The sequence below is a fragment of the Hipposideros armiger genome, unplaced genomic scaffold (genome assembly GCF_001890085.2).
Source record: "Hipposideros armiger isolate ML-2016 unplaced genomic scaffold, ASM189008v1 scaffold_9, whole genome shotgun sequence".
NCBI lineage: Eukaryota > Metazoa > Chordata > Mammalia > Chiroptera > Hipposideridae > Hipposideros > Hipposideros armiger.
The window spans coordinates 4,945,078-4,970,361 of NW_017731359.1; the positions used below are offsets into that span (position 1 = coordinate 4,945,078).

Sequence of the window (25,284 nt, forward strand, 5' to 3'; positions counted from 1 at the left end):
TGTTACACTTGCTGAGCCACCCTGCCACCAGTTGGCAGCTCAGTGACAGCTCAGCTCGGGTGCAGCGTCACTGGCCCATGTGGGAATCGAACCAGCAGCCCTGTTGCTCAGAGCTCATGCTCTTAAGCCAACTCTTACACAACTGAGACGCTCGGCTGGCCCCCTAAGTATTTTTTATGCTATTGTAAATGGAATTGTTTTCTTAATTTCCTGTTTAGATTTTTAGTGTTAGTGTATAGAAACACAACTACTTCTTTTTTTTTAGCTGAGCCATCCTGCTACCTGTTGGCAGCTCAGCGGCTGCTCAGCTCGGGCTGGGACTCGAACCGCTGTTGCTCAGAGCTCAAACTCTTGAGCGAGCTCTTAACCAACTGAGCCACTCAGCCGGCCCAGAAACACAACTACTTTTTGTGGTTGATTTTTCTAATGTGATTTTGCTGAATTCATTTATTAGCTCTCATAAGCTTTCTGTGTATTCTTTGGGATTTTCTGTATATGGGATCGATCATGTTATCTGCAAATAGAGATAGTTTTACTTATTCCTTTCCAATTTGGATGCCTTTTATTTCTTTTCCTGTCTAATTGCTCTGGCTAGAACTTCCAGTACAGTGTTGAATAGCAGTGGTAAATGGTGGGCATCCTAGTTTTGTTCCTGATCTTAGGGGAAAAGGTTTCAGTCTTTCACCATTGAGATTGTTAGCTGTGGGTTTTTCATAAGTGCCCTTTATTATTTTGAGGAAGTTCCCTTTTATTCCTAGTTTTCTGAGTGTTTTTATTATGAAGGGGTATGAAATTTTGTCATATGCTTTTTCTGCGTCCATTGAGATGATCATGTGGATTTTTTTCACTGTCTATAAATGTGGTTTATTATGTTGACTGATTTTCTTATGTGGAACCATCCTTGCCTTCCTGGGATAAATCCCACTTGGTCATGGTGTTTAATCCTTTTAATATGTTGCTGGATTTTGTTTGCTACTATTTTGCTGAGGATTTTTGCATCGATATTCATAAGGTATATAGGTCTGTAATTTCCTTTTCTTTTGATGTCTTTGTGGTGACTTTTTGTATACTGTTGCAGGGTCTACCCCATCTTGGGCTAGCACCGGGATATAGGACATTTGCAACATTTCACAGACAGTATTCTGCCTAGAATTGAAGTCTCTAGGTCAGAGCTGGGAAGTTGCTTAGGAGCTCTTTAATCCAATCTTTCCTCTTCTGAAAGGGAACCTGAGAAATGGGGTGAAATCCAAGACCCACAGTACCGAATTAGGCTGCAGTGCCTAAGACCAGGCTTCAGAGTCTGGCATGTTGTCTCTGGACCCCTGCTGCAAAGTGTTCCTGTCACTTTAAAACTCTTACAGATGCTTCTCTTCAGGATGCAGGAGGGAATGTCAAACTGTTGCCAAAGAGGTTCCCTGTCTTGGAGTGCTCTGAGCTGGGTGGGGGATTACAGCAAAGGGGTCGTCTCCTTCCCTCAGGCCTTGTTGTTCATCTCTGGAGGGTGTGAGAGTCCAAAGGTCCGATTTCTTAAGTCCTGTCCTCTGTCCCACCACCAGGCCTGCCTGGATCATCGAAGACTCCCTGGTTGGAGTTGTGCTGATCCTGTGTCACTGTAGCAGGGTCTCCTGAGTGTGTGCTTTGGGTCATGCCTGGGACACACCAGGTACCATGTGAACTGGAGCCCCAGCTCCTCTGCTGAGCAAGGGTTTTGACTATTTCCCATTGCTTTTGAAGGGGTACTCTTCTGTCCTCCTGTCAGGGCTCAGGGAACTTGGTATACTGAGGAGCTGACCGTTAAGGCCAAGTCCCCCAGCGTGACCCTTTGGTTCTGAAATGGGTGAGAGCTAAGTTCTCTTCAGTATGTGGCCATCAGCTGGTTCTTGAAATGATTTTTCTATGACTATCAGTAATTTGTGTTCATTGTAGAAAATCTGGAAAAACCAAAGAGAAAAAAAGAATTCAAGCTGACGAGTGTACTCGCATCTCCCCACATTACTGCAGTGGTTTTAACAAACAGTTGCTTTTGTGGGAGAGTTAGCTTGGGGGGCAGGGGAGATGTGGGCAGCATGGGCCGCAGAAGCCACCAGTTCATTCTCAAGGCAGGTCATTCTCCAGATCCCCATTTGGTCCCCACTGCCCTCAGAGCAGCACCCGCTTGCTGCCCTTTTCTCTCTGGAGCCCAACAGAGGCAAAGTCACTTTTCTAGCTCTAGCTTGTATTGTGGTTTTGGCAGTGAAGGATAGAAATTGAGAAGGTAGAGGCCAACTCATGGCCACACTGCCATGAGGAGCTTGTCTGCTCTTCCTTTATACTTACTGGCTAGCTCATCTGTCTGACAGATGGTATTTCTTCTCCATTTTGCTACATTTTGTGAGGGAGTAAATGATTTTCTCCCCAAGCCTTTTAGAGATATTCTGCTTCTTGAATAGAGAGCCCTGGTCGAGATGTGAAGGGTAGGGGAGTTAAGCTGTGTCTACTCTAGTCACTTGCTCAGGGAGTGAGAGTCCTTGTTGCCTCATTCTCAGGTGACCAAGGCAGCCTGTGTCTGTTAGTGTTCCTAGCACTACCTGACCCATTACCAAGAAGGAAGCAAATGTTTACCTTCTTTCTGCTCAGCAATCCCAAGTAAGCAAGCATTTGTTTTTAGATGTCCCAAGATCCAGGCCTTCGAGAATGGCCACCTTTCTTTGACCAGATTATGATGCTAGTAGAGCCTCCAGGGCATGCACTAATCGACAGAGGTTGTCCAGTCATCTACCAGCAGCCCTCTCGGCTCTATGCCCAGGTGTTCCTTTGTCTGATTCTGTTCAGTGGCTGCACTGAGGGCTCTCTGGGCTAAGCCATGTGATGTGCCCTTGGGCTCGTGGTGAACTTAGAGGCGAGCTTAGATTTGAATCTGGGTTTGTCTGATATATTGCTGTGATGCAGGTGTGTTTCCTGTTCAGATATTTGTGCACAGTGTAAATGCCAGGGCTAGAGCAGAGCTGGAGAAAGACTGCTACTTACTGACTAGCTAAGCACTTGGGCTCCAGAATTTCCAAGCGGGTCTCAGAAAATTGCCCTTTTTTTGTGACTGGTTGTGTTGGCAGTGTCCTGGGCAGCTTCTCCTTCACCCAGTAAGCTCACCGTGTTCCAAAGAGCACTTGGCTGTCTCCATGACTCTCCATCCCCATAGCTCCTGTTCTTGTCCTGTCGTGTCATCTTCCACTGGATGATTTTGGTAGCTTCCAGTTTTGCCTCTTTGATCCATTTTCCAAATATCAACTAGTTGATCATCTGCACCCTTTCTAAATCATTTCTTTAGCTTCCCATTGACCTCCCATGAAGTTCAAATTCCTTAAGCCAGCATGTAGGCTGTCTGTGACTAGCCTGTTTCCTGCTCCATCTTTGGCTCATTTTAGGTCTTCCCAAGCTGTGAGCCAGCCACACTGAACTTTTCTCAGTTCCTTGAACATGGGGCTGCTGTCTTGCCTCTGTGCCTCAGCACATTCTGCTGCTGCTGCATGGAACACACTTGTCTTTTTCCTCTCACCTTCTTTACGAGGTCTGGGCTCAGCCTTCACTTCCTCTGGGAATCCCTGGGTCTGTGTGCCCTGATTCTCTGGCTACCCCTGACTTGACACTGGAAGCTGTCGGAAGGCAGGGACTGAATCTAGGCCCCCACCATTGTGTCCCCAGCACTGTACTGGGCACAGAGGATCCTTGTGGAATGGGTAAATGACTACAAGGGTCTCTATAAAGAGAAAGTTATCACACCCATTTTTACTAAATTACTCTGACCAACCCATTTATTTTCACGTGTCACCAGAAATCAAGAGAGGAGACATGGTGTCAGGGTGGCTTTCTAACATCATTCTTCCTGCTCCTTAGATGCAAAGGTACCACCATATGTGTCCAGAAGAATATACTTGGGTTTTTGTCATGCCCTCTTCTTATTATTTTGCCTTGTTCTTGGCAGCCTGATGGAGAGCTGGGACCACAGCAATCCAGAACTTAGCAAAGCACTGCACATATCACTCATCATTGGTGACTGAGAGGGAATCTCAGATCTGCTTAGATTTTTTTTGAGTGGATGGAGAAGTGAACTTCCCTGTGCCTGTTATGTCACTAGCTTTGTGATTGTAAATCATTTTGTCTCACAGTTCTGAAGTCCAGTAGCAGCAAGAGAATAGTACTGAGGTTATTGTGCCTGAGTTCAGGGCTCACTTATCTGTCACACAGCTCTGGTATAACCTCATACCAGCTAGAAACTAGGTTCCCATTGAAATGTGGCTGGGAGAGAGCCTGTGACTTTGGTGATCAAGTTCTTCTCCTCCTCCTGAGTGGATGAACCCCAGGGGTTTGTTGAATGTCCATTATGTGCTCAGGACTGTTGCAGCTCTGTGCTTTTCTTCTGAGGGCTGGGGGCTCCTTTGTGTAGCCCCTGCATCCTGAGGTGGGTGGCAGGCATGGCATCTGTTCTGTCCACTATGGCATAAGACATAGGGTTGGAGCCGGTAAACTTAGGCTCCATTTTTTGTGCTTGGATGTTTGGGTTTGGGGATTGATCTTTGGGGGATATCTGAACTGAATAAGTACATATCCAGGTACTGGGTTTTTGTTGGTTTTGGCCAGCAATGTCACCTTTGAAAGAGAGGGCAGGTAAAGATATTGTCTCTCTGGATCCTAAATTTCCAAGCTTGAAGAAAAGACTTTGTGTAATAACAAATGTTACAGCTGATGATAGTGAACTTAAACCTTTCTTTTAAAGCATAGGTATTGATATGTATTTATTTATTTTATTGTGGTAAAGTATACGTAACAAAATTTATTCTTTTAACTATTCTTCAGTGTAGAGTTCAGTGGTATTTAAGAACATTCATATTGTTGTGCAGCCATCACCACCATCCATCTGCAGAACTTTTTTTTTTTTAATTCAAAGGCATTAACTCAGTGCCTTTTCTTTCCTTTTCTTTTTTTAAAAGATTTTATTGGGGAATTGGGGGAGGGGAATCAGGGAAGGGGGACAGACAAGTTGCTGTCATTTTGTTCTTCAGTCTAGTTGTGGAGGACGTCGCTTCACTGGCTCACGTTGGTATTATCATTGCGCTCTTCCTGGGTGAAGCAGATCGGTCACCGGCCACTGGACGGCTGCTCACAGCGGCTCTTGGCAGCTCATGGCGGCTGCTGGCTGCTTATGGCAGCTTACGGGAGCCCACTGCAGCTCCACTGCAGCCTATGCCATCGCTGGCAATTCATGGCAGCCCTGTTCCAGGTTGAGCTGTTGTTCACCATCTTAGCTGTAGAGGGCGCAGCGTCATTGGTCCTCATGTGGGATCCGAACCCTGGTCCTGATGCTCAGAGCTGGCATCCCAAGCCAGCTCTTAACCAACACACCACTCGGCCGGCCCTCCAGAACTTTTTATTTTCCCAAGCTGAAACTCAACCCATTAAACATTAACTCCCTGTTGTTCCCTCCCCCTAAACTCTGGCAACCACCATTCTTTCTGTCTCTGAATTTGACTGCTCTAGGAACCTATAAATGGAATCATACAGTATTTGTCTTTTTGTGATTGGCTTATTTTACTTAGTGTATAATGCCCTCATGGTTCATCCATGTTGTAGCACGTGTCAGAATTTACTTCCTTTTTGAGGCTGAATAATATTTCATTGTGTGTATAGACCACGTTCTGTTTATCAGTTTATCCATTGGACACTTGGGTTGCTTCCATTTTTTGGCAATTAATAACGCTGCTATGAATATGGGTGTACAGCTATCTGTTCGAGTCCCTGCTTTCAATTCTTTTGGTTATATGCCCAGAAGTGGAATTGCTGGATCATATGGTAATTCTCTGTTTGATTTGTAAAACTTAGAATTACTATATAATTAATTACCAAACCGTTTTCCACAGCAGTTATATACCATTTTATATTCCCACCATCAGTGCATAAGGGTTGCAGTTTCTCTACATCCTCACCAACACTTCTAAGAGTTTTATAGTTATAGGTTTTACATTTAGGTCTTTGGCCCATTTTGAGTTAAATTTGCATATGGTGTAAGGTAAGGGTCCAAGTTTATTCTTTTGCACGTGGATATTCAGTTGTCTTGGCACCATTTGTTGAAGATTGCCATTTTCCAATTGAATGGTTTTGGAATCCTGTTGAAATCAGTTGACCACATATCAGAGTTTATTTCAGGGCTCTCAATTCTATTACATTGGTTTGTATGTTTATCTTTATGCCAGTACCAACACTGTTTTGATCATCATAGCTTTTGATCATCATAATTTTTGAAAGCAGGAAGTATGAGTCCTCCAACTTTTTTCTTCTTTTTCAAGATTGTTTTGACTATTCAGTGTCCCTTGAAATTCCATGTGAATGGCATTGAATCTGTATATTGCCTTGGGTAGTACTGACAACTTAACAGTATTAAGTCTTCCAGTCTGTGAACATGGATGTCTCCCCATGTATTTGCGTCTTCTTTAATTCCTTTCAGTGTTTTGTAGTTCTCAGTGTACAAATCTTTCACCTTCTTGGTTAAGTTTATCCCTAGGTATTTTATTTGTTTTGGTGCTATTTAATTGGAATTGTTTTCTTTTTAGATTGTTCAGTGTTAGTGTATAGAAACACAACTAACTGCTTTTTGTGTGTTGATTTTGTATCCTGCAAATTTGCTGAATTTGTTTATTAGACTCTAACAGTTTTTTTGTGTGGAATCTTTCTACATATAGGTTCATGTCATCTGTGAACAGAGATATTTTTACTTCTTTTCAATTTGGATGCCTTTTTTTCCTTGTCTGATCACTTTGGCTAGAACTTCCATTTCTCTGTTGAATAGAAATGGCAAAAGCAGGGCCGGCTGAGTGGCGCGATGGTTAAGAGCTGGCTTGGGACGCCAGAGGGCCCCGGTTCAGATCCCACATATGAGGGCCAGTGACACTGCCCTCCATAGCTAAGATAGATGCTGAACAACAGTTCAACCTGGAGCTGGGCTGCCGTGAGTCGCTGGCGATGGCGTAGACTGCAGCCCCTGTGGCAGGGGGTTGCCATGGGCTACCATGTGTAGCCAGCTGCCAGCATGAGTGGCCAGCAGCCGCAGTGAGCGGCCGTCCAGAAGCCGGTGACTGATCTGCCTCGCCCGGGAAGAGCGCAATGATGGTGCCAACTTGGGCCAGTGAAGCAACGTCCTCCACAACTAGACTGAAGAACAAAACGACAGCAACTTGTCTGTTCCCCCTCCCCCAAATCCCCAATAAAAATCTTTAAAAAAAAAGAAATGGCAAAAGCAGGCATCCTTGTCTTGTTCTTGATCTTAGAAGAAAAGCTTTCAGTCTTGCACCATTGGGTATGATGTTGGCTGTGGGCTTTTTATATATGACTTTTTTTGAGATAGTTTCCTTTTATTTCTAGTGTGTTTACTGTTATTGAGATGTAATATATATATATTTTTAATTGGGGAATTGGGGGATGGGAACAGATGAGTTGCTGTCGTTTTGTTCTTCAGTCTAGTTGTGGAGGACGTTGCTTCACTGGCTCAAGTTGGCACCATCATTGCGCTCTTCCCGGGCGAGGCAGATCAATTGCCGGCTTCTGGATGGCTGCTCACGGCGGCTGCTGGCTACACACGGTAGCCCATGGCAACCCACTGCAGCAAGGGCTGCAGCCTATGCCGTCGCCGGCAACTCACGGCAGCCCAGCTTCAGGTTGAGCTGTTGTTCAGCATCTTCGCTGTAGAGGGCAGCATCACTGGCCCTCATATGTGGGATCTGAACCAGGGCCCTCTGGCGTCCCAAGCCAACTCTTAACCAACGCGCCACTTGGCCGTCCCGAGATGTAATTTAACATTCTGTACAGTTCACCCATTTAAAGTATAAATTCAGTGTTTTTTAGTGTAATCTCAGGGTTCTTATAGCTTCTTTACCCTCTTTGCTTATCTCAGACTGGTTAGATAATAGTTTTCAAGTTTATGAAGACTTGCTGGAAGGTAGAAGTCTGCATGCATCTTTTTGTAGTTTTAGAACATCTTAGTTTTGGAAAAGACTTAATGTAACCTGGTATTTGAAGAGTTGAGACTGATTCCCCTTGGACACTGACTCAGCTCTGACCGCATATGAGTAAGCAACTTAGGCTCCAGTGGGGTTGCTCCTTGTGTCATTGACACCTGGAGGTAGCATGGCACCCAAATGTGGGTATTAGCCTCCTCTGGCTGCTCTACCCTTAGCCCATCCACTCGGAATCTCAAGTTGAGTCTGGGGTTTGTATAGCTTCCAGGCCATCCACTAGTAAATACTGTCCTACTTATGGGGCAGAGAGTCTCTAGGAAGATATTGAGGGCTAGCTGCCAGAGGTGGGAGAAGCTTCCCCTATGGGAAGGCCTAAGCAACTGGTGTTTTGAGCACATCTGCCTTAGTAGTTCCCCACTTCCATGGAAAGTTGTAGAACCAGAGCACTGTTGCTGGCGGCTAAGCATACCCTTTCTGGGTGATCCTTGACCTCCTCTGTTGCACTAGCCTGAAGCGGTCAAGGGCCACCTAGGAGCACATATGCTCCAAACACAAGCCCTCACCTTAGTATCATGAAACCTGTATGCTAGGAATGGTATCACATGTGGTGTTGGCCAGTGGCCCAGGCCCCTCTGAACAGGGCAAGGTGGTGGGCTGGCACCCAAGTCAGGTAAACCCCTGGCTCTTTTGCACTTACATATGTTGGATTGATGGCAGCAGGGCAGTTGGGGTCATTTGCTGCTTAGTTGGCTAAGGCATTGATGGAATGGAGACCAGCTTTTGGCAGCCTCTACCATGTAAAGTAAGGAAGGTGATTATTTGGGTTGCTGTTTTTCTGGGGGAAATGTGCAGGTTTTAACCTAATGGGAATCTTGCTAGCAGGCTTACACAGCTTCTGCTCCTGATGGTCCTTGAAGGTCCCCTTCTGCAGGAGGTAGCAGGCAGTTTGTGAGTCTCCAGGTCCTTTGCCCCATGGAAGTCTGTTCCTTTTCCTTTTCTCCTTTCCCTTCTCTCCCCTTTCCTTTAACCCCTGCAGGCCAAGTTACCAGGTGTTGGTCAGTGACTTTTTCTGGCTCTTGCCCACCATAATGGGGATAGCTGGTTTCAGAGGAAGGTGGTTGGGTCAGAGCCGTTTCTCTCAGCCTGATGCTTTATTTGGGTGGTAGAGGCTGCTCCCCTAAGACCCAGTGGCACAGCCAACCAGAGAAGGGCAAAGGGGCATTTACTGCAAAGGTGAGGGACTTGCAAGGACAGGAGTCCCATGTTTGGGGACTCTGGTGGTGTTAGGAAATATAAGTGCATGGAGCATACTAGGAGAGGGAAGAAATAGTTGAGGATGGGGAAATGTATATGGAAGGGTTCCTTGCAGAATTACTTATGATAGAAAATAATCGAAATGTAAATGTATAGCCACTTGGAAATGGTCAAAATAAGGCAACCTTATGTCATTGCTTTAAAAAGCACTTTTTATTGTGGTAAAATATATATAACATAACTTACTATTTTAACCATTTTTAAGTGTATAATTCAATGGTCTTAAGTGCATTTACATGGTTATGCAACCATAAAGTTATACCTCAGCCCTCTTTTGGTTGTTTGTTTGTTTTTTCAGTATTCTGAGCTCCTCAACTACCTGTTGACACACACATGTGGTTAATATCAGGCATCGTGTGGGTTTCTACTGTTTCACTCTTAGAAGATGATGACTTGTTTCTCTTATTTCTAAGTTCTTGGGGAAATACCTCACAATTTCTTTATACACTACAAACATTTAGACTATAAAAAAACCTGTTCATTTCCTTTTTGGCCTGCCCTCTCCTGAGTGTCACTGAGACATCTTTGGCAGAGTTGGTCAGTATGGGCCCCACCTTGCTGTGGGTGACTTAGTTGTTTAGGCACCTGGGGTGGAAGGAGTGACGGGGTGGGTCTCAGAGGCCTCACACACCACCATCCCCCCTGGAGCTTTGGATTGTTGGGGAGGCCAGCGGTGATGTATGGGGCAAGGGTAATGAGTTTTGAGACACCCAGAGAAGAAGTTTGTGTGAGAGGTCTTGACAGTGCTGCAGAGATCCAACCTGGCTGTCCTTTTTCCATGTCCTGGTCCTTGCTGCAGAGTAGTTTGTCCTGTGGGATTGATCTTGCATTGCTCTGCCAAGTACTTCCTAGGATTGAGCTACTTACTTTAGGCACTTTCTGGGAATAGATGCTGCTGCCTTAGCTGGAGCCAGAAATCAAGGAACTTGGAAACATTGTTTTCAGGAAACTTTCCTTTGAAACTGAAGCCAGTGGTTCCTGGTTACAGATACTACTGTTTCTTCAGCTGCGTAAGGCAATGAGATGATTTCCATTGGAAAATCAAAATGTAAAGGTTCTCCAACAACCACTAGTATTTAAAAGAGTCTCTCCATTCATTGTTTTTCCTGTTTTTCTGTTTCTTACCAAGAAATATTTGAGAAGGGAAATGCATAATCATTTGCTAATCAAAATTTTTGTGTGTGTGCTTTTTTGAAGGTACATGGGAATAGGACTCTCAGCTCAAGGAGTCAACATGAACAGACTTCCTGGTGAGTGACTGGTTAAGAAAACATTTGTTCTACTCTCCTGATTCATTCTGTAATGAGAGTCATGGCGGCAGCCAGGAGGCTAGAGAGGACTTTGTTTGCAAGCTAAGCCATTGGGCAGAGGATCCTAAAAGGTGGCCATTGGGCTGGGATGATATGGGCTTCCATTCCAACAATTAATTGGTGAGCGATTGTCATTCATGGAATTTGAACTGTTTGCAGTCAAAACCAAGTGACCTGAACTTGCTCCCCGTGGGGACACACCTCAGTAGCCTTCGCTCCCGTTGGCCTTTATTTGACCAGCCTGGGACTCAGGCATATACGGGGTGGAAGGCTATTGCCAGCCCTGGCTCCTTTGTTACTTCACCATGTTAAAGGTCGCAGTCTTTGACCTCCCAAGTGAACATGGTTGAGGCAATTTATTAATAAATGGGAGGATGTGCATGAGAGTTGGGTTGACAGCAGCCTCAGATTTGTGGAATGCTCTGGGCCCTGCAGATAGGTTTCCTTTACCACCCAGGCACCCTTTCAGCTGTTTTCTGCCCGGTGGTTCGTGCCCAGTCCTGACAGAAGACCCCATCAGAAGCTGGTGGGTCCCAGAAGGTAGTCCTAAGTCCATTTGTCTCTTAGTGGCAGAAGTGACATGGTTCAAGCTGCCCTGACACCATCATGGAGGCAGGCAAAGTCCCTGTGTTTTTGCCCTTCCCCTCGCTACTCTTTGTGTCTGTGACACAGAGAAGGCAGCTGGCTTTTTTCAAAGAGGAAGCAGCTTTTCCAGCTTTTCCAGTCTGTTTAATATCAATTGCAGACTTTTTTCTAATGGACTAATTTCAAATACTTGAAATCTACTTGCTCAGGATTCAACTAATTGTCAGGAACCTAGCTTTTATTTTTTTAACTTTGATCTGAGTGAAAACTGGCTTTTTGTTATTAATAAGAATGTGTGTGTGGCATGTTTGGTCTCTGTGTAGCATGTGGCTGTGTCTTTATTATGTAAGCCCCTGGCCTTGGCTAACTAGTTGTGTCTACAGTGTCCATAGCTCTGCCTCTTAGTGAATAAGGAGCTTGGAAAAACAATTTCCCATCAAGGGTAAACTGATTCTTTTTTTTTAAAAGATTTTTATTGGGGAATTGGGGGGATGGGAGCAGTGCTGGGGAATTGGGGGAAGGGGAACAGACAAGTTGCTGTCATTTTGTTCTTCAGTCTAGTTGTGGAGGACGTTGCTTCACTGGCCCAAGTTGGCACCATCATTGCGCTCTTCCCGGGCGAGGCAGATCAGTCGCTGGCTTCTGGACGGCCGCTTGCTGCGGCTGCTGGCCACTCACGCTGGCTGCTGGCTACATACGGTAGCCCATGGCAACCCACTGCCACAGGGGCTGCAGCCGACGCCGTTGCCGGCGACTCCCGGCAGCCCAGCTCCAGGTTGAGCTGTTGTTCAGCATCTTAGCTGTGGAGGGCAGTGTCACTGGCCCTCATATGTGGGGTCCGAAACGGGGCCCTCTGGTGTCCCAAGCCAGTTCTTAACCATCACGCCACTCGGCCAGCCCAAGGGTAAACCGATTCTTAATCTTTCTCTTGCTCTAAATGTGCTCTTTGAACTTTTGCATGCTTTGGTGATGGAGAAAAGAGGCTCTTAAAGGCTTATTCAAAAATAACTATCAACTGTTATTGGATGGCACTTTAAGCAACCCTGAACATTAGTTAAATACATTTTTTGTTAATTTTCATAATGGAATACTATGCAGCCATAAAAAATGAGGACGTTCTTTCGATACTGATTTGGAGTAATCTCTAGGATGTATTGTTAAGTGAAAAATATAATGCATATAACAGTGTAAAATATACTATCAAATGTGCAAAAAAAAAAGAGGGAAAACAAACATACGTATCTGCTTGTACATACATAGATAGAATATCTTTGTAAAGCTACTGAAAATTTGTAATGCTGTCTGTCTCTTAGGAAGGGACAGGGTGGCTGGGGACAGGACAGGAAAGTGAAAATATTTTCACTTTGAAGCTTTCAATTTTTTTTTCTTGTGAATATATTATCTGGTTTTTTTGTTTTGTTTTTTTAAAGATTTATTGAGGAATTGGAGGGGAACAGCGTTGGGAAATTGGGGAAGGGGAACAGACACGTTGCTGTCCTTTTGTTCTTCAGTCTAGTTGTGGAAGACATCGCTTCACTGGCCCACGTTGGTATTATGATCATTGCGCTCTTCCCAGGTGAGGCAGATGGGTTGCCGGCCACTGGACGGCTGCTCACAGCAGCTCTTGGCAGCTCACGCCAGCTGCCAGCCACTCACATAGCTTTATGGCAGCCTGCTGCAGCCTATGCCGCCAGCAACTTACAGCAGCCCATCTCCAGGTTGAGCTGTTGTTCACCATCATAGCTGTAGAGGACGCAGCGTCACTGGCCCGCATGTGGGATCCGAACCCGGGCCCTGCTGCTCAGAGCTGGCATTCCAAGCCAGCTTTTAATCAACGTGCCACTTGGCTGGCCCTATATCATCTGTTCTAAAAATATAAATAAAATTAAGACAAAATAGACAAAAGCAAATTCTACTGCATCAAGAAGCCCTCACACCTGTCTTTCAGGTGGTCTTGGAATGCACCCTTTATCAAATATGCTAAGCTTGGTGTTCTGAGTTCCACATGCTCATTCTTCTTTAGTAAAAACTGTTTTTGCATGACCCATTGGGTTTGGGATCCATGGAGTGGAGCAGATGAGGTGGGGGTGGTTCAAGATTCAGGGTGACCGGAATCTCTTTGAGACAGAGCCATGTGGAGACAGAGCCAGCCTACTTGTCTTATTTATAAGATGGAGCTTTTGACCCCTCTGGGATGGTTGGAGGCCAGCTGCTGCTCATGCGTTTTTGACATTGTTAATGTACTATTGTGCGGCAATCCACTTGGCCCCGGTGAAGTCAGACCCTGCCCAGGCACAGGGGGTGGGCCTATAGGGAGAAGGGGCTTGGAGACTGTGGATGAAGTGTTAGTTCCCACACTAGCACATCAGGAGAGTTGGCACCTTTTTTACATCCTCACTGGTGCATCTCTTTTTTGGCAAGAGAAAGGGGCCTCCGTGTTCTGTGGATATTGCACCTGTCTTCATTTTCATTCTGCTTGCCAGCTCTGGAGGGTTTTCCTTCCTGCCATATCTGATCATCTCCCCGATTATTCCTTAAAGTGGAAAGCACGAGTCAGATTGCATCTAGATAGGGATTCTCCCTAGGAAGGATAGATACCTATGGCTTTCCCAGGGTACAGGGCTGGCTGAGTGGCTGGGCAGACCTATCACAGGACAGATGTAGGGATAGAAGGGGGGCATCCCTCTCAGGACTGAGGGTGGGCCTGCCACTGTTCATCCCAGTGCTGGATTTGGAAGCTTGGTACTTTCCATTTTCTGAACTCACTGTTTTTTGGGTTTTTTTTGGTAATGAGAGGCATTCAGTCTCCAAAACTGAAAGTCTCATCATTCATAAACACTTGGGACCTGAAACTTCTTGCATATATTGGGTTGTTGGAAAAGTCAGGATGCATTTTTGCAATGAAAAACATAGGAAAAATACATCATGACTTTTCCACAACCCAATATTTCAGTGGGGAAGAGGTGTTTTGTAGTAAGTTTTGAAATCTGGAAGCGTGAGTTTTCCAACTTTTTTTCTTCTTTTTTAGGAATGTACTGGCTATTCTGGATCTTTGGCAATTCCATATGAATTTTAGAATTAGCTTGTCAATTCCTATAAAGAAGTCAGCTGGGATTTTCATAGGGATTGCATTGAATCTGTAAATTAGTTTGGGAAGTACTACCATCTTAATGATATTAAATCTTTTGATACACAAGCATGGAATGTTTTTTGATTTGTTTAGATCTTCTTTAATTTCTTTCAAGAATATTTTGGGGCTGGCTGAATAACTCAGTTGGTTAAGAGCTTGCTCAAGAGTGCGAGCTCTGAGCAACAGCGGTTCGATTCCCGGCCCGAGCTAAGTTGCCGCTGAGCTACCAACAGGTGGCAGGATGGCTCAGCTAAAAAAAAATTTTTTTTAAAAGTATTTTGTAGTTTTCAGAGCATAAGTTTTGCATTTCTTTTGTCAAATTTTTAGGTTCTTTGCTAGTGTAGAAAATATAATTGATTTTTTTATATTGATCTTGTATTATAATCCTTTATGTTGCATAATTCAGTTTGCTAGTATTTTGCTGATGATTTTTGTTTCTACTTTTATTTTCTTTGTCCTTCTTTCCTTCGGCTTATTAATTTATTTCCCTCTATACCCTAGGTATAGTTAAGTTATCGTATTTTACTTTTCTTACTATTAAAGGTAGGTATTTATTGTTAGACATTTTTCTAAGTACTAAACAAATTTTGATATGCTGTTTTTGTTTTTAATTTTAAATTATTACATTCTTTAGTCTTAATTTTCTTCCAGACCTAGGTTACATTCAAGAGAGTACAGTGCTCTGTAATTTTTATATGATTGCGCACTTTTTAATTATACATTTATTTGGCTGAGCCTGTCTTTATTTCATCACGATCAGGAATATAATGTGGGCTGCCTTTTAAAAAAATGTGCTTAGTACTGATTTATACACCAGCACAATCAGGTTTTGTGAAATATGTAGGTAGAGTTTGTTCCTGATCTATCATATAGTTTTCTATACATTTGTTTTTTTTCTTATTCCTTTACATATCTGTATATTTTATAGATTTGTTACCAGGGGGCAAAAAGAATTTGGAAATGATATACTGGGCCAAGGGTTTTGGGTTGGAGGGTATGAGCAGCTGTGGGCCTCATGGCTGGTGCTGGGTGGGGAGACGGTGAGGTGTTATGGAGAGCCACTGAGAGGTTTAAGCATTGGTTTGACCTGCTGAGGTGGTATCTTCAAGTAGAATGATGGGGAGGAGAGGAGAGGATTGAGTCCTGTGGGAGGTAATTCAGCTGGGCTTGGTGTCTTCAGAGTAGTGGGTGATTGGACTGCAAGCTACTGGTGGTGTGTTCCCAGAGTTTTGCTGACAAATTTGTTTTAAAATGCTTTTATTAATAAAATGGCCCAGAAAATGACCAGTTTAGAAGCCAAGTCTTAGTGTCTTTAGGAGCAAGTGGGAGAGCTTGAGTTGAGCAGCCCTTGTCTGAAACAGTCCAAGAAAAGGGGTTAACTTAGGAAGTCTGGTGTTGGCCTACTCTGCTGATGCTGTCAAGAAGTACTTTGGCTTTTAGTCCTGCCTTTTATGAGTCCTTGGGGGAGAAGTTTATGAGGAAGCAGAAGCCCAAGTCTAGAACTGAAGCCACTTTTCTTATGGGTCTTGATCTAGTTGAGTAAACCAATACGAACAGGTGATGGACTGACCTGAGAGAGTCTCTATCCTTTTCTCTCTGAAGTGCTTCTTAACTATAGGGGATAGATTATAGGTGATAGATAACCTTTCTCTGCCTCCCCCTCCCCCCTTCCTTCTCTACGCCAGGAAACTCGTTTCACTGGTTTCTTTTCGTTTTGGGTCTTGTTCCTGATTAGAACTCACAGTAGCTGAGTAAAGTGGGTGTGGAGGAGGTGGCATTTCTCACCTTCCTTGAGGAATCCAGAAGACTCTGGTTTGGCCTATGAATGGTCTGGTGTGCCTTACCCGGCCCTGCAAGTCGGTTAAAGGGCAGCCGGTGGGTCCTCTAGACAAGAGTATACAACCCACTGCTCTGTCTCCACTCTGTCTTTGAACAGATCACACCTCCAGAAACCTCGGTGCTTTACTTAAGGTCCAGCAGAGAGTGAGCCTGCCCCAAACTGAAGTTATCTTCCTGCAAAAATAATTTCCTCATGAGTTCCCTGTCTCTGCTCAAATCACTTTCCACCCTGGCCCCTAGGTGGGACTCCTCAGAATAATCTTCATGCCCTCCCTGTCCCTCATCCCATGGTTCTGCTGTTCCCTCAAACGTCTCTTTAATCTGGCCTTCTTCTCTAGCCCTACTGTCATGGCCTCTCCATTGAGCTGTCTCCACGGCCTCCTGATTGATCACTTTACCTCAGGCCTCTGCTCTCCACTTCCTGTGTACACTCTGCCCCTTGCCTGCTTTGGGCCCCGATCCTTCTGCCCTGTGGACCCTGCTCAGCCTCTTCTGCCTCCTCTGCTCTTCACACACGCCACATGCCACTCAACAGCATGTCTGTGTTAGGTCCCCAAATATGCTGCAAACATTCCCCTTGGTAGATGTCCTTCTTGCCCTGGGGGTGTCCTTCCTTGTGACCCCCTGTGCAACCTTGCCTGATCCCTTTAGCTCTGATTACATCTTGTCATCTGCCTCATGTGACTTCTTTACATTTACCCAGCCATGTTCTCTCTGGGTTGTGAGCTTCTTGGGATTCGGATCACATTTTTTTTACAACCACTCTCCCAGAATGAGTACAGATGCACTTGGGCTGTGGGAGGAGGCCATTCATGTGTTTTGCTGTGCTTGACACAGTGGCTTCAGCAAGCCAAGTGTGGTGGAACCAGTCTTGAGTCACTCCTTTGGCTAGAAGCCTTCATTTGGAGCTCAGGCTCCCCCCACCCCCAGTCGATTATGATGCTGATTATGTGGGAGGGCCCTGCCACCACCTTCTACCTGTAGGAGAAATGACAGTGCCACCACCCCCACTTTCTGTAGGTCTAGGCTCATTGTCTTTGAACCAGCTACTGGCTGATGTTTGGTCATGGGAGGAAACAGACCTGTAGGGCTGTGGTGGAGTAGTATTGCTCAGTGGTTAAAAACATGGACTCTGCAGCCACACTGTCTGCATTTGCATCCTGGCTGGTATGTTACCTGGAGCAGGTTATTTAACTTCTTTGCACCTCAGTTTCCCCATTTGTAAAATGGAAGTAATACAGTACCTAACTCATATCCGTATATGGAATGGTTAAGAGGATTAAGTGAATTAATTCCTATAGAGTGCCTGATAAAAAAAAGGTTACATAAATGTTAGTTATTGTGTTATTGAGAATGGCATTTCTGTCTACGGCCATACCACCCTGAACGCGCCCGATCTCGTCTGATCTCGGAAGCTAAGCAGGGTTGGGCCTGGTTAGTACTTGGATGGGAGAATGGCATTTCTTCCTTACCTAAGGAAGGAAGTACCTGTACAATTTAAGTTTCTTTTACGAATATTTATATATCAAATTGGAAGTTAGTTATTTTTCTACTTAAGGAAGGAATTACCTTCCTTTTATGCATATATATATATATTTTAATTTTATTGGGGAACAGTGTGTTTTTCCAGGACCCATCAGCTCCAAGTCAAGTCATTGTTTCAATCTAGTTGCAGAGGGCACAGCTCACTGGCCCATGTGGGAATCGAATCGACAACCTTGTTGTTCAGAGCACGTGCTTTAACCAACTAAGCCACCCGGCCACCCCCCTAAGGTTCTTTTATGAATGCTTGTATACTGGAGTGGAGATAGCTGTAATCAAAGCTACATTTTCTCTCCAGTGCTTATGTTTTCTGTATTTGAGTAGACATATTAGCTGGAGTTGAATTATGGAGCAAGAGGCTGGCACAGCAACCAAGTTCAGGATGTTGATGTTTCAAGTGTTTTCTTGTACTGGCTCAGTAGGAGCCCTCTAGGACTGTCAGGGCTATTCTGGGGGTCTCACTTGGTTCTGGGGGCAGATGATAATAGAGAGTATCTCTCATATGAGGCTATGGTGTTCAGACTTTCCTGGGAGTATACGGGCATGTCTTATTTTGCATGGTCAGAGGTTTCTATTGGAAGATGTGGAAATTTTAATGTTTACCTTTCATAAGGTGTTTTTGGCTCCCTTAAGCATGAAACCAAGGAACAGGTGTGGCTCAAAGTAAGAATGTCAGAACCCTTGGCTAAATAGCTTGGAAGCAGGGCACGATCATCTGTAGGCAGGTAAGTCTAACTGTAGCCCTACCCACCTACCGGTGAGCTGGCAGTGAATGGCAGGGACTGGGATCCTTGGATTGGGGAAACAGGGAGAAAAAGTCAGGGGTGTGGATAGAGAGTAGGGTTTGATCTTCTCCCAAGCTTAGGTGCTTTGAGGGGGATGAGGGTAGGACAGATCTTCCTTCTGGCCTTGTACCTCAGTCAGAGCGAGAGGGACTCAGGCTGTGTTGATAGGTGGCCCCATCGGCATCAGAGCTGGGCAGCTGATAACTTCCTCCTTGCCACTTCTGTGGAGGAGGCAGCTGTTCTCTTGGTGTGGCATATATTACCTTAATGACTGCAACCCCTCAAAGGAGAACCCAGGCACATAGAGGCATACTTTCCTTGAACTGTTGGAAAAGAAGCAGCTGGAAGAACCACAGCCTGGGGTTAGGGGTGAGGAGCATATCTCCTGAAGCAGATGGCACCTGGCAAACAAGCCTTGGGGTGGGGCATGGAAGGGCAGAAGGACTGTCTGCCTTCTTTCCACAGTATGGTCGTGTTCATGTGAGTATCTTTTCCTCCCTCTAGAACTTTCCTCACTAAGCCTGCTCTGAGTGGGCTGTTAAGAGCATGCCCCCAGGAGTGTTTGTGTCCTGATCCCTGGGGCTGGGCCCTGCTTCTGGGTGGGACACATTCTGCAAACAGCTGATATTTTACATCTGCACATGCCACAGGGGAGCAGCAGCAGATAGCAGAGATCAGGGCAGAACAGTAGGGGTCCGTGCCAGGTTCAGGAGGGCAGAGGCTAGCTCCTGTCAGTGTGGCAGGCACTGACAAATAACGGGTGTTGTCCATGTCTTTCCTCCCTATCCTTGTCAGAGTGCAGCACATGCAGTGTAAGGTGTCTCAGTAGCAGGTGGCTTTTCATAGTGGCTGTCTTAGAGCTTACTAGCAGCAGATGGGTTTCTTGTAGTCTGGAAATGCTGTTTTTGTCTATACCTGCCAAACAGATACTGCTTCTTTCCCACTCCATGGAGGCTAGGGATCCATGTTGCTCACAGCTGCTGGGTCCCCACTGTGTCTCCCATTAACCCCCACCTCTCTTGGAGCTTCTTTCATCCCAGAATCTGCAGTGCTTGGCAGGGGTCTGCCATAGGGCTGCTCAGTCCCAATCTCCATTAGGGAAGCCATGGTTCTCTCCAGCTGGGTGGGCTGATACATCAGGGCCCCCTGGGCATCTGGATGTACCTCCTCCTGACCCTGGCAGAGCACCTGGGAATGGGCCTCAGCTCCCTTGGCATGACTGTAGGCACCATATAAGCCTACCAAATGAGTGCCAGCTGGTAAAGGGAAGAAGCCAACTGGTGATGGCCCTGCCATCCAAGCGTATAGGGGCCTTGAGACAGTCCTGCCTAGATAAGGGAACAGCCACAAAATTCTCTGTAGCTACTGGGCAGTTGCCCAAGACCAGGGCTGTGGGAAGATAGGTTGGGGTTTGTGTGCCTGATGCCTTTCTCACTCCATTCTTTCTCTGTTTGAGATATCCACAGGAAGAGACCTGGATGGAAGTTGATACCCAGAGGCCTTGTAGCTCTGGTAACAGATTCTGTTTACTGGGCAGTCCAGAACAGAGGGTGGTTTGGCATTTGGGCCCAAGGGCCAGGTAACTGGTTAAAGCCCTTGGTGGTTCATGTGGTGGTTAATGGTGCCAGTGCTACAGGACCCACCATGGCCCCTGCTGCAGAATTTGTTTCATGTAAGAGGTCCTCTGCTTCCCTGCTGCTCCTCCCTGGGCCAGCAGCATCCTTCTCCCTATGGCCAGCTGAGCCCGTGTTCCTTTTCCATGGGCCTGGAGGAAGACCAGTATTACCACAACATACCAGGGCTGCTCGGTAGCCTTTTGAAATGAGGCAACTCAGTCAGACCTGGACATTACTATTCCTGGACTTGGGGATGGCTTGTCTATGGTACTCTGCTTTGTTCCAAATACCATCTCCCATCTCTGTGGCACAGAGGTAAAAATTCTGGATTTAAGAGCATATTTTTCAGGGCAAGTTAAGTCTTTTGAGATAAGAGGTTTCATCGGTAGCAGAAGGGCCAGTTCTGAACCCGAGTTTGCCAGTCTCTGAAAACAGATTCTCAAGTGTCCTCTGGTGTGGCTGAGGCTGTGGCCACATCAGTGTGGAGGGAAGTGGAGACCAGTTCCTGCTCAACCTCTTGCCTCCCTAGTGCTGGGCAGAGGGACCCTAGAAACCCTGGAATACCACACCTGAGCCTTGTTTTGGGAAGGGTTTTGCTTATGCCCATCTCTCAGGCTCCTACATTACCAAGGGTCACCTGTCCACTGACTTTCCCCAGAGATTCAAAAGGAGTTCAATATAAACAAGGAAAAACCAAACCCAACCCCAGAGGAGACACCATGGCCTAGGAACTGAGGTTGCACCTCAGTTTTGCAGGACAATGCCACCCTTTTCCTTAGCCTGATTCAACATAGATGACAGACCCAGCCTATCCTATGGGAGCCTGAGGTGTAGGTGGGTAGCCCTGCCAGATGTGCCAGATGCCATATGAGCCATGTCCTAGCCAGACCCAGCTAGACTCCTCTGGCTGCCCCTGGGCCTTTCCTGGCCAACAGGTATCTGTTTATTTTGGGTTGGGGAAGGAGTATGACTTATGGAAGGTCCCTTTATATGCAGGTGCTGGCTATATAGTCCCTAGCCCTGCCCAGGCTTCAAGTTGATACGTGGCTGTGTCTCAGAGTAGGGCCTGGGTGCCCCTAGAGGGGCAGGCTCCACCTGGTGTCAGCTCCTGGTATCACCAGCCACCTGTAGAGACAGACTTTTTCTCCTGCCCTTTTTACCTTGGAGTCCATGCTGAGCACCATGAAGAGATGAGCCCAGGGAACCTCTGGCCACTCTGGCTTAGAGCTTCCAGAGGCATCGCCTTAGGGCTGTGTTGATTGTGTTCCTTGGTCCCATGACTTGAGGTAATAGCCATGTGAGTACTGTGATGGGCCTTCCCTGATGCCACACCACAGCGTTTGCTGAATGAAAAACTCACTTTTGCTTTCTCATTATCCATTGTTGAGCTGCTCCAGGCAGTGCTCCTGTCAGATTTTTTAAGATACTTGAGGTTACGGGAAAGGCATCTGATGGATTTCCGGGTAGGGATAGCTCGGAGTGAGTGACCACGCTTGAGAAGCAACCCTGCCATGACATTCTCCATGGCATGTGTACTCTCTCCACAGCAACCCTCAGCTCAGGAAGGACCCTGGGCAAGCCAGCCCAGCTCTATTTCTCCATAGCCAGCCTCAAGCGAGACATTCTGAGAGCCACTGGACATGGCTTTTGAGCTCTACCAAGTATTCTGATTATCAGGTGGCCTCCCCAGGAAATTGGGAACAAACAAGAGTGGAGCAGGCCTGGGGCTGCTGTTGGTGGGCTCTCAGAAAAGGTGGGTGGTGACTAGCTCCACCCCTGCCTGCTCCTTCAGGCTTGATCACTGAGCTGGTGGGAAGTCAGCCAGATGAACTTAGAGGGGCTAAGAAGTGACAGAATTGGGATTCAAACCCATGTCTCTGACCTCAAAGTCCAATGATGACTGAGACCCCTTTACTGGGGAGAGATGGCTGGTTTGGTGGCATGGGGGTCAGTGCCTAGGCTAGCTTTGTGAACAAGGCATGGGCTGGACTCTTCTGGTCAGTCTTGACAGGCACAGCACCAGCCCCCTCCCAGGGTTCTGTGCTGATGGTGCAGAAATCTTTCCACTTGGCAGTAGGAGTCCACTTCATTCCTAGCTGCTCCGGGACTGAAGCCCTTGATGTGTCTTGGCAGGTGGGAGTGGCATGGGGTGGGCTCCTGGAGCAATCATACCAGAGTCCCTAGCACCCCCATGGGGCTCCCACCTGTAGGGCACTGTAACCGGGGGATGGCACCTGGGAGTGCCAAGATGATGAACCATTTCCTCAGCCACCCCCGTGCTCCTGTGACTGGGATTTCCCCTTTGAGTGATGATGGAAGAGGAAGTGGGTCATGCTAGAGCATCTGAACTGGGCACCTGGGGCCTCTTGCCTCCTGACCTGAAAGTGGCTTAGCTTTTCCTTGCATTACTGGCATCTGAGAGGTATCTGATGTGGCAGGAGGTAGGCTTTTCTGTGTGGGCACCAGGCTGGCTACTTGTCAGTTCTCTTTGGAGAGGGAAGAATGGTTAGTTGGGTGGCACTCTCTGTCAGAGTGTTGTTCCCATTGTGCAGCCCCAGACATCCTCTGATTCAGAGCCACTTGGATTCGACTCCCTACAGGGCCTGACCCAGGCAGCTGTGTTCTCTTGTTTTCTTCTGGAGCTCACATCCCGCTGTCTTCTAAGATAGCTGGCTCTGGCCCTGTGGTGAGAGTGACAGTTCTCACTCCTGTGCACATCATCCCAGCCTCACATGAAGCCCACTCAGAGAGGGGTGACTTCTTATGCCGCCAGGACCCATGCTTAGAAAGTTGCTGGCTTTGGCTCTAGGGTAGGAGTGGGAGGTAGGAAGGGAGGCCCTGCTCTGAAGCAGGGAGTGGGGGGCTAGAGTGGAGGCTTGCCCAGGCAGAGTTATGGGAGTGACCATAGTTGCTGGACCCTCTTAACGGGAAGGTGGACTTAGAACATGTATTCTTCTAGAGCTGGCAGGTATATTTGCATCACTTGTCTTATTTCAAAGATGAGGAAACTGAGACCCAGAGAAGTTAAGTGACTTACCCAGGGGTAGAGCCAGGTCTGTAGCCTGACTGCAGACCTCTTTCCAGGGCCCAGAAGTAGCTTCACCATTATTCTGTATAAGCAGGGGAATGATGCAGGCAGGCAGCTCTAATTTTCTTTTTTTTCCCTTAAAAAAAAAGATGACAAAACTTACAGTCAAGCCCAGGATTGCCCACAGATAGTGTGTCACAACGTGGTCTGACCCATTAACAATCTTGTACTTCAGGTTTCCTGCCAGCCCCTGGCCACATTTCCCTTTTCAGTTCAACAGATATTTCATGAGCACCTACTATAGGCCAGGTGTTATGCAAGGTGAACAAAAAGATGCTTAGATATGGTCCCTTCTTTAGTCAGAGAATGTTGTTTGCTTCAAGGGAAAGAAACCCCATCTCTAATCAGCTTGGTTTGCCAGACCTAAAGCAGGGCAAACAGAGGAGTCAGGTCTCTCTCTGTCTGTTGCTTGCCTCTGCTTTCTGCTTATTAGCTTTAGTTGGTTAAACTAGCTTTCTACATGAGGCTGGAATGATGGCAGCACAGAGCTTTGAGACCTGCTCTTTTCCTAGTTCCCTTGTAGAAAAATTCCAGGAAGATCTCCAATTGGTCTATCCTGGGTCGTCCCAGCCCTGGAGGAGAGGGGTTCCTAGGATTAGCAGTCCCCACTGGAGCCACAGGGTTGGCACAGGGCAGGAGCTACTTCTTATGAGAAGGTGAATACTATCTTACAAAGAAGAAGGGCTGGCAGACAAATCCTGGCACTCCTTGTTCCCCTTCCCTGCTGTTTGTTCTTGTGGCCTTAGGGGACGGGCACCAGGAGGCTTTGCACCCAGTCCCTTCTCAAAGTTGACAGAACCCAACCAGACACTGATAAGGAGTAGTGTTGTTCAGGTCAGCCAAGCCTGGGGTCCAGGAACCTTGTAGGGGCCCCTGAAGTTTTCTCTAATGGAGCCCTGACTTGAGGAATTCATGCTATTCTACTTTTAGAACATCTTCCTCTTTCCTATGATTGGCTTGGGGGCTACCTCAGGAAGGAGGAGGTGGTGACTTCACTCCCAAGGTTACCTGCTTGGTGCTCACCTGAGCGTCCCTCAGAGGAAGAAGAACTGAGCTTCTGAATAGTGTTATCTATAAGAACACAGGCTTCGTGCAGCCTCTCAGTGCCTCAGTTTCCTCACCCTTCCGATGGGGATTATAATACTTGCTGATTGGTTCTGAGACTCGGAATGTTTCTCACAAGTAGACATCTAAAGCCCTTTGACAAGGATGTCTAATTGCTACCCCCTCATTTTGTAGAGAAAGGTGCCAAGTTCTGAGGAGCTAAGTGACTGCCCAGGGCCTGCCATCTTAAAGGGACAATGCTGTGGCCAGGATCAGACTGCAGCAGCCCTTCAGGCCACACTGACTGCCTGGGCACTGAGGGTACAGTGTCTCTTTCTAACAGAGGCCATCCTCTGTAGGACCCTAGCCTGAGACTGACAACCACCGACTGGCCATAAAACGTGCCACGGCAGCTAGGTCTTGTTCTTATGGTTTTTCTCCTGTCTGCCCAATTCCTAAGAATGGCAGTGGTAGGACCAGCTTCTCAAGGCCTAGGGAGGTTTGTCAAGAGTGGGATGACTGAATACATTTAGAGTAACTTCATTCCCTTTAACATCTCATCTATTTTGGACCTCTTGTGTTTGTTCTGCCCTTTCTACTTTTTGACTAGTCTAAATTTTACTCCCAAAGGAAAATGAAAGCCATTTATCGGGACAACACAGTAGGAAAATCCTCCAGTGACTCCACGTTTTCTGTCCACACCACTGTTTGTTTAGTGAGTGTTCTCCATTACAGCCTTGCTGCATCTGGGACGAGCCACAGTCATCTCACCTGCCTTGGATAGCTACCTGCCAGCTTGGCTCTCTAAGACATCTCAAACTTACCTTGTTCAAAAGGCCTGCTCCCTCCGCCCATCTTCCCTGTCTCAGAGGAAATGGTACTGCCATCCACCCATTTGCCCAGGACGAAAACCTGGGAATCATCCTTATTTCTCTCATATCATTAGCACCCACATCCAGCGAGTCCTGTTGACTCTACTTCGAGTTTTTCCTAAGTGTCACTCAGTCCTGGCCCCATTGGCCGCCTTTGTGTTTCTCAGACATGCTCAG

General features: G+C 46.5%; 1 protein-coding gene across 1 annotated transcript in view; it reads left to right on the forward strand.

Moving 5' to 3' along the window:
* RANBP10 (RAN binding protein 10) overlaps positions 1-25,284 on the forward strand; it is a 69,265-nt gene that overhangs the window by 11,692 nt on the left and 32,289 nt on the right. Inside the window, exon 3 of the mRNA XM_019653779.1 lies at positions 10,494-10,546. Within this exon, the coding sequence (XP_019509324.1) occupies positions 10,494-10,546 (53 nt within the window). The remainder of the gene's footprint in view (positions 1-10,493; positions 10,547-25,284) is intronic.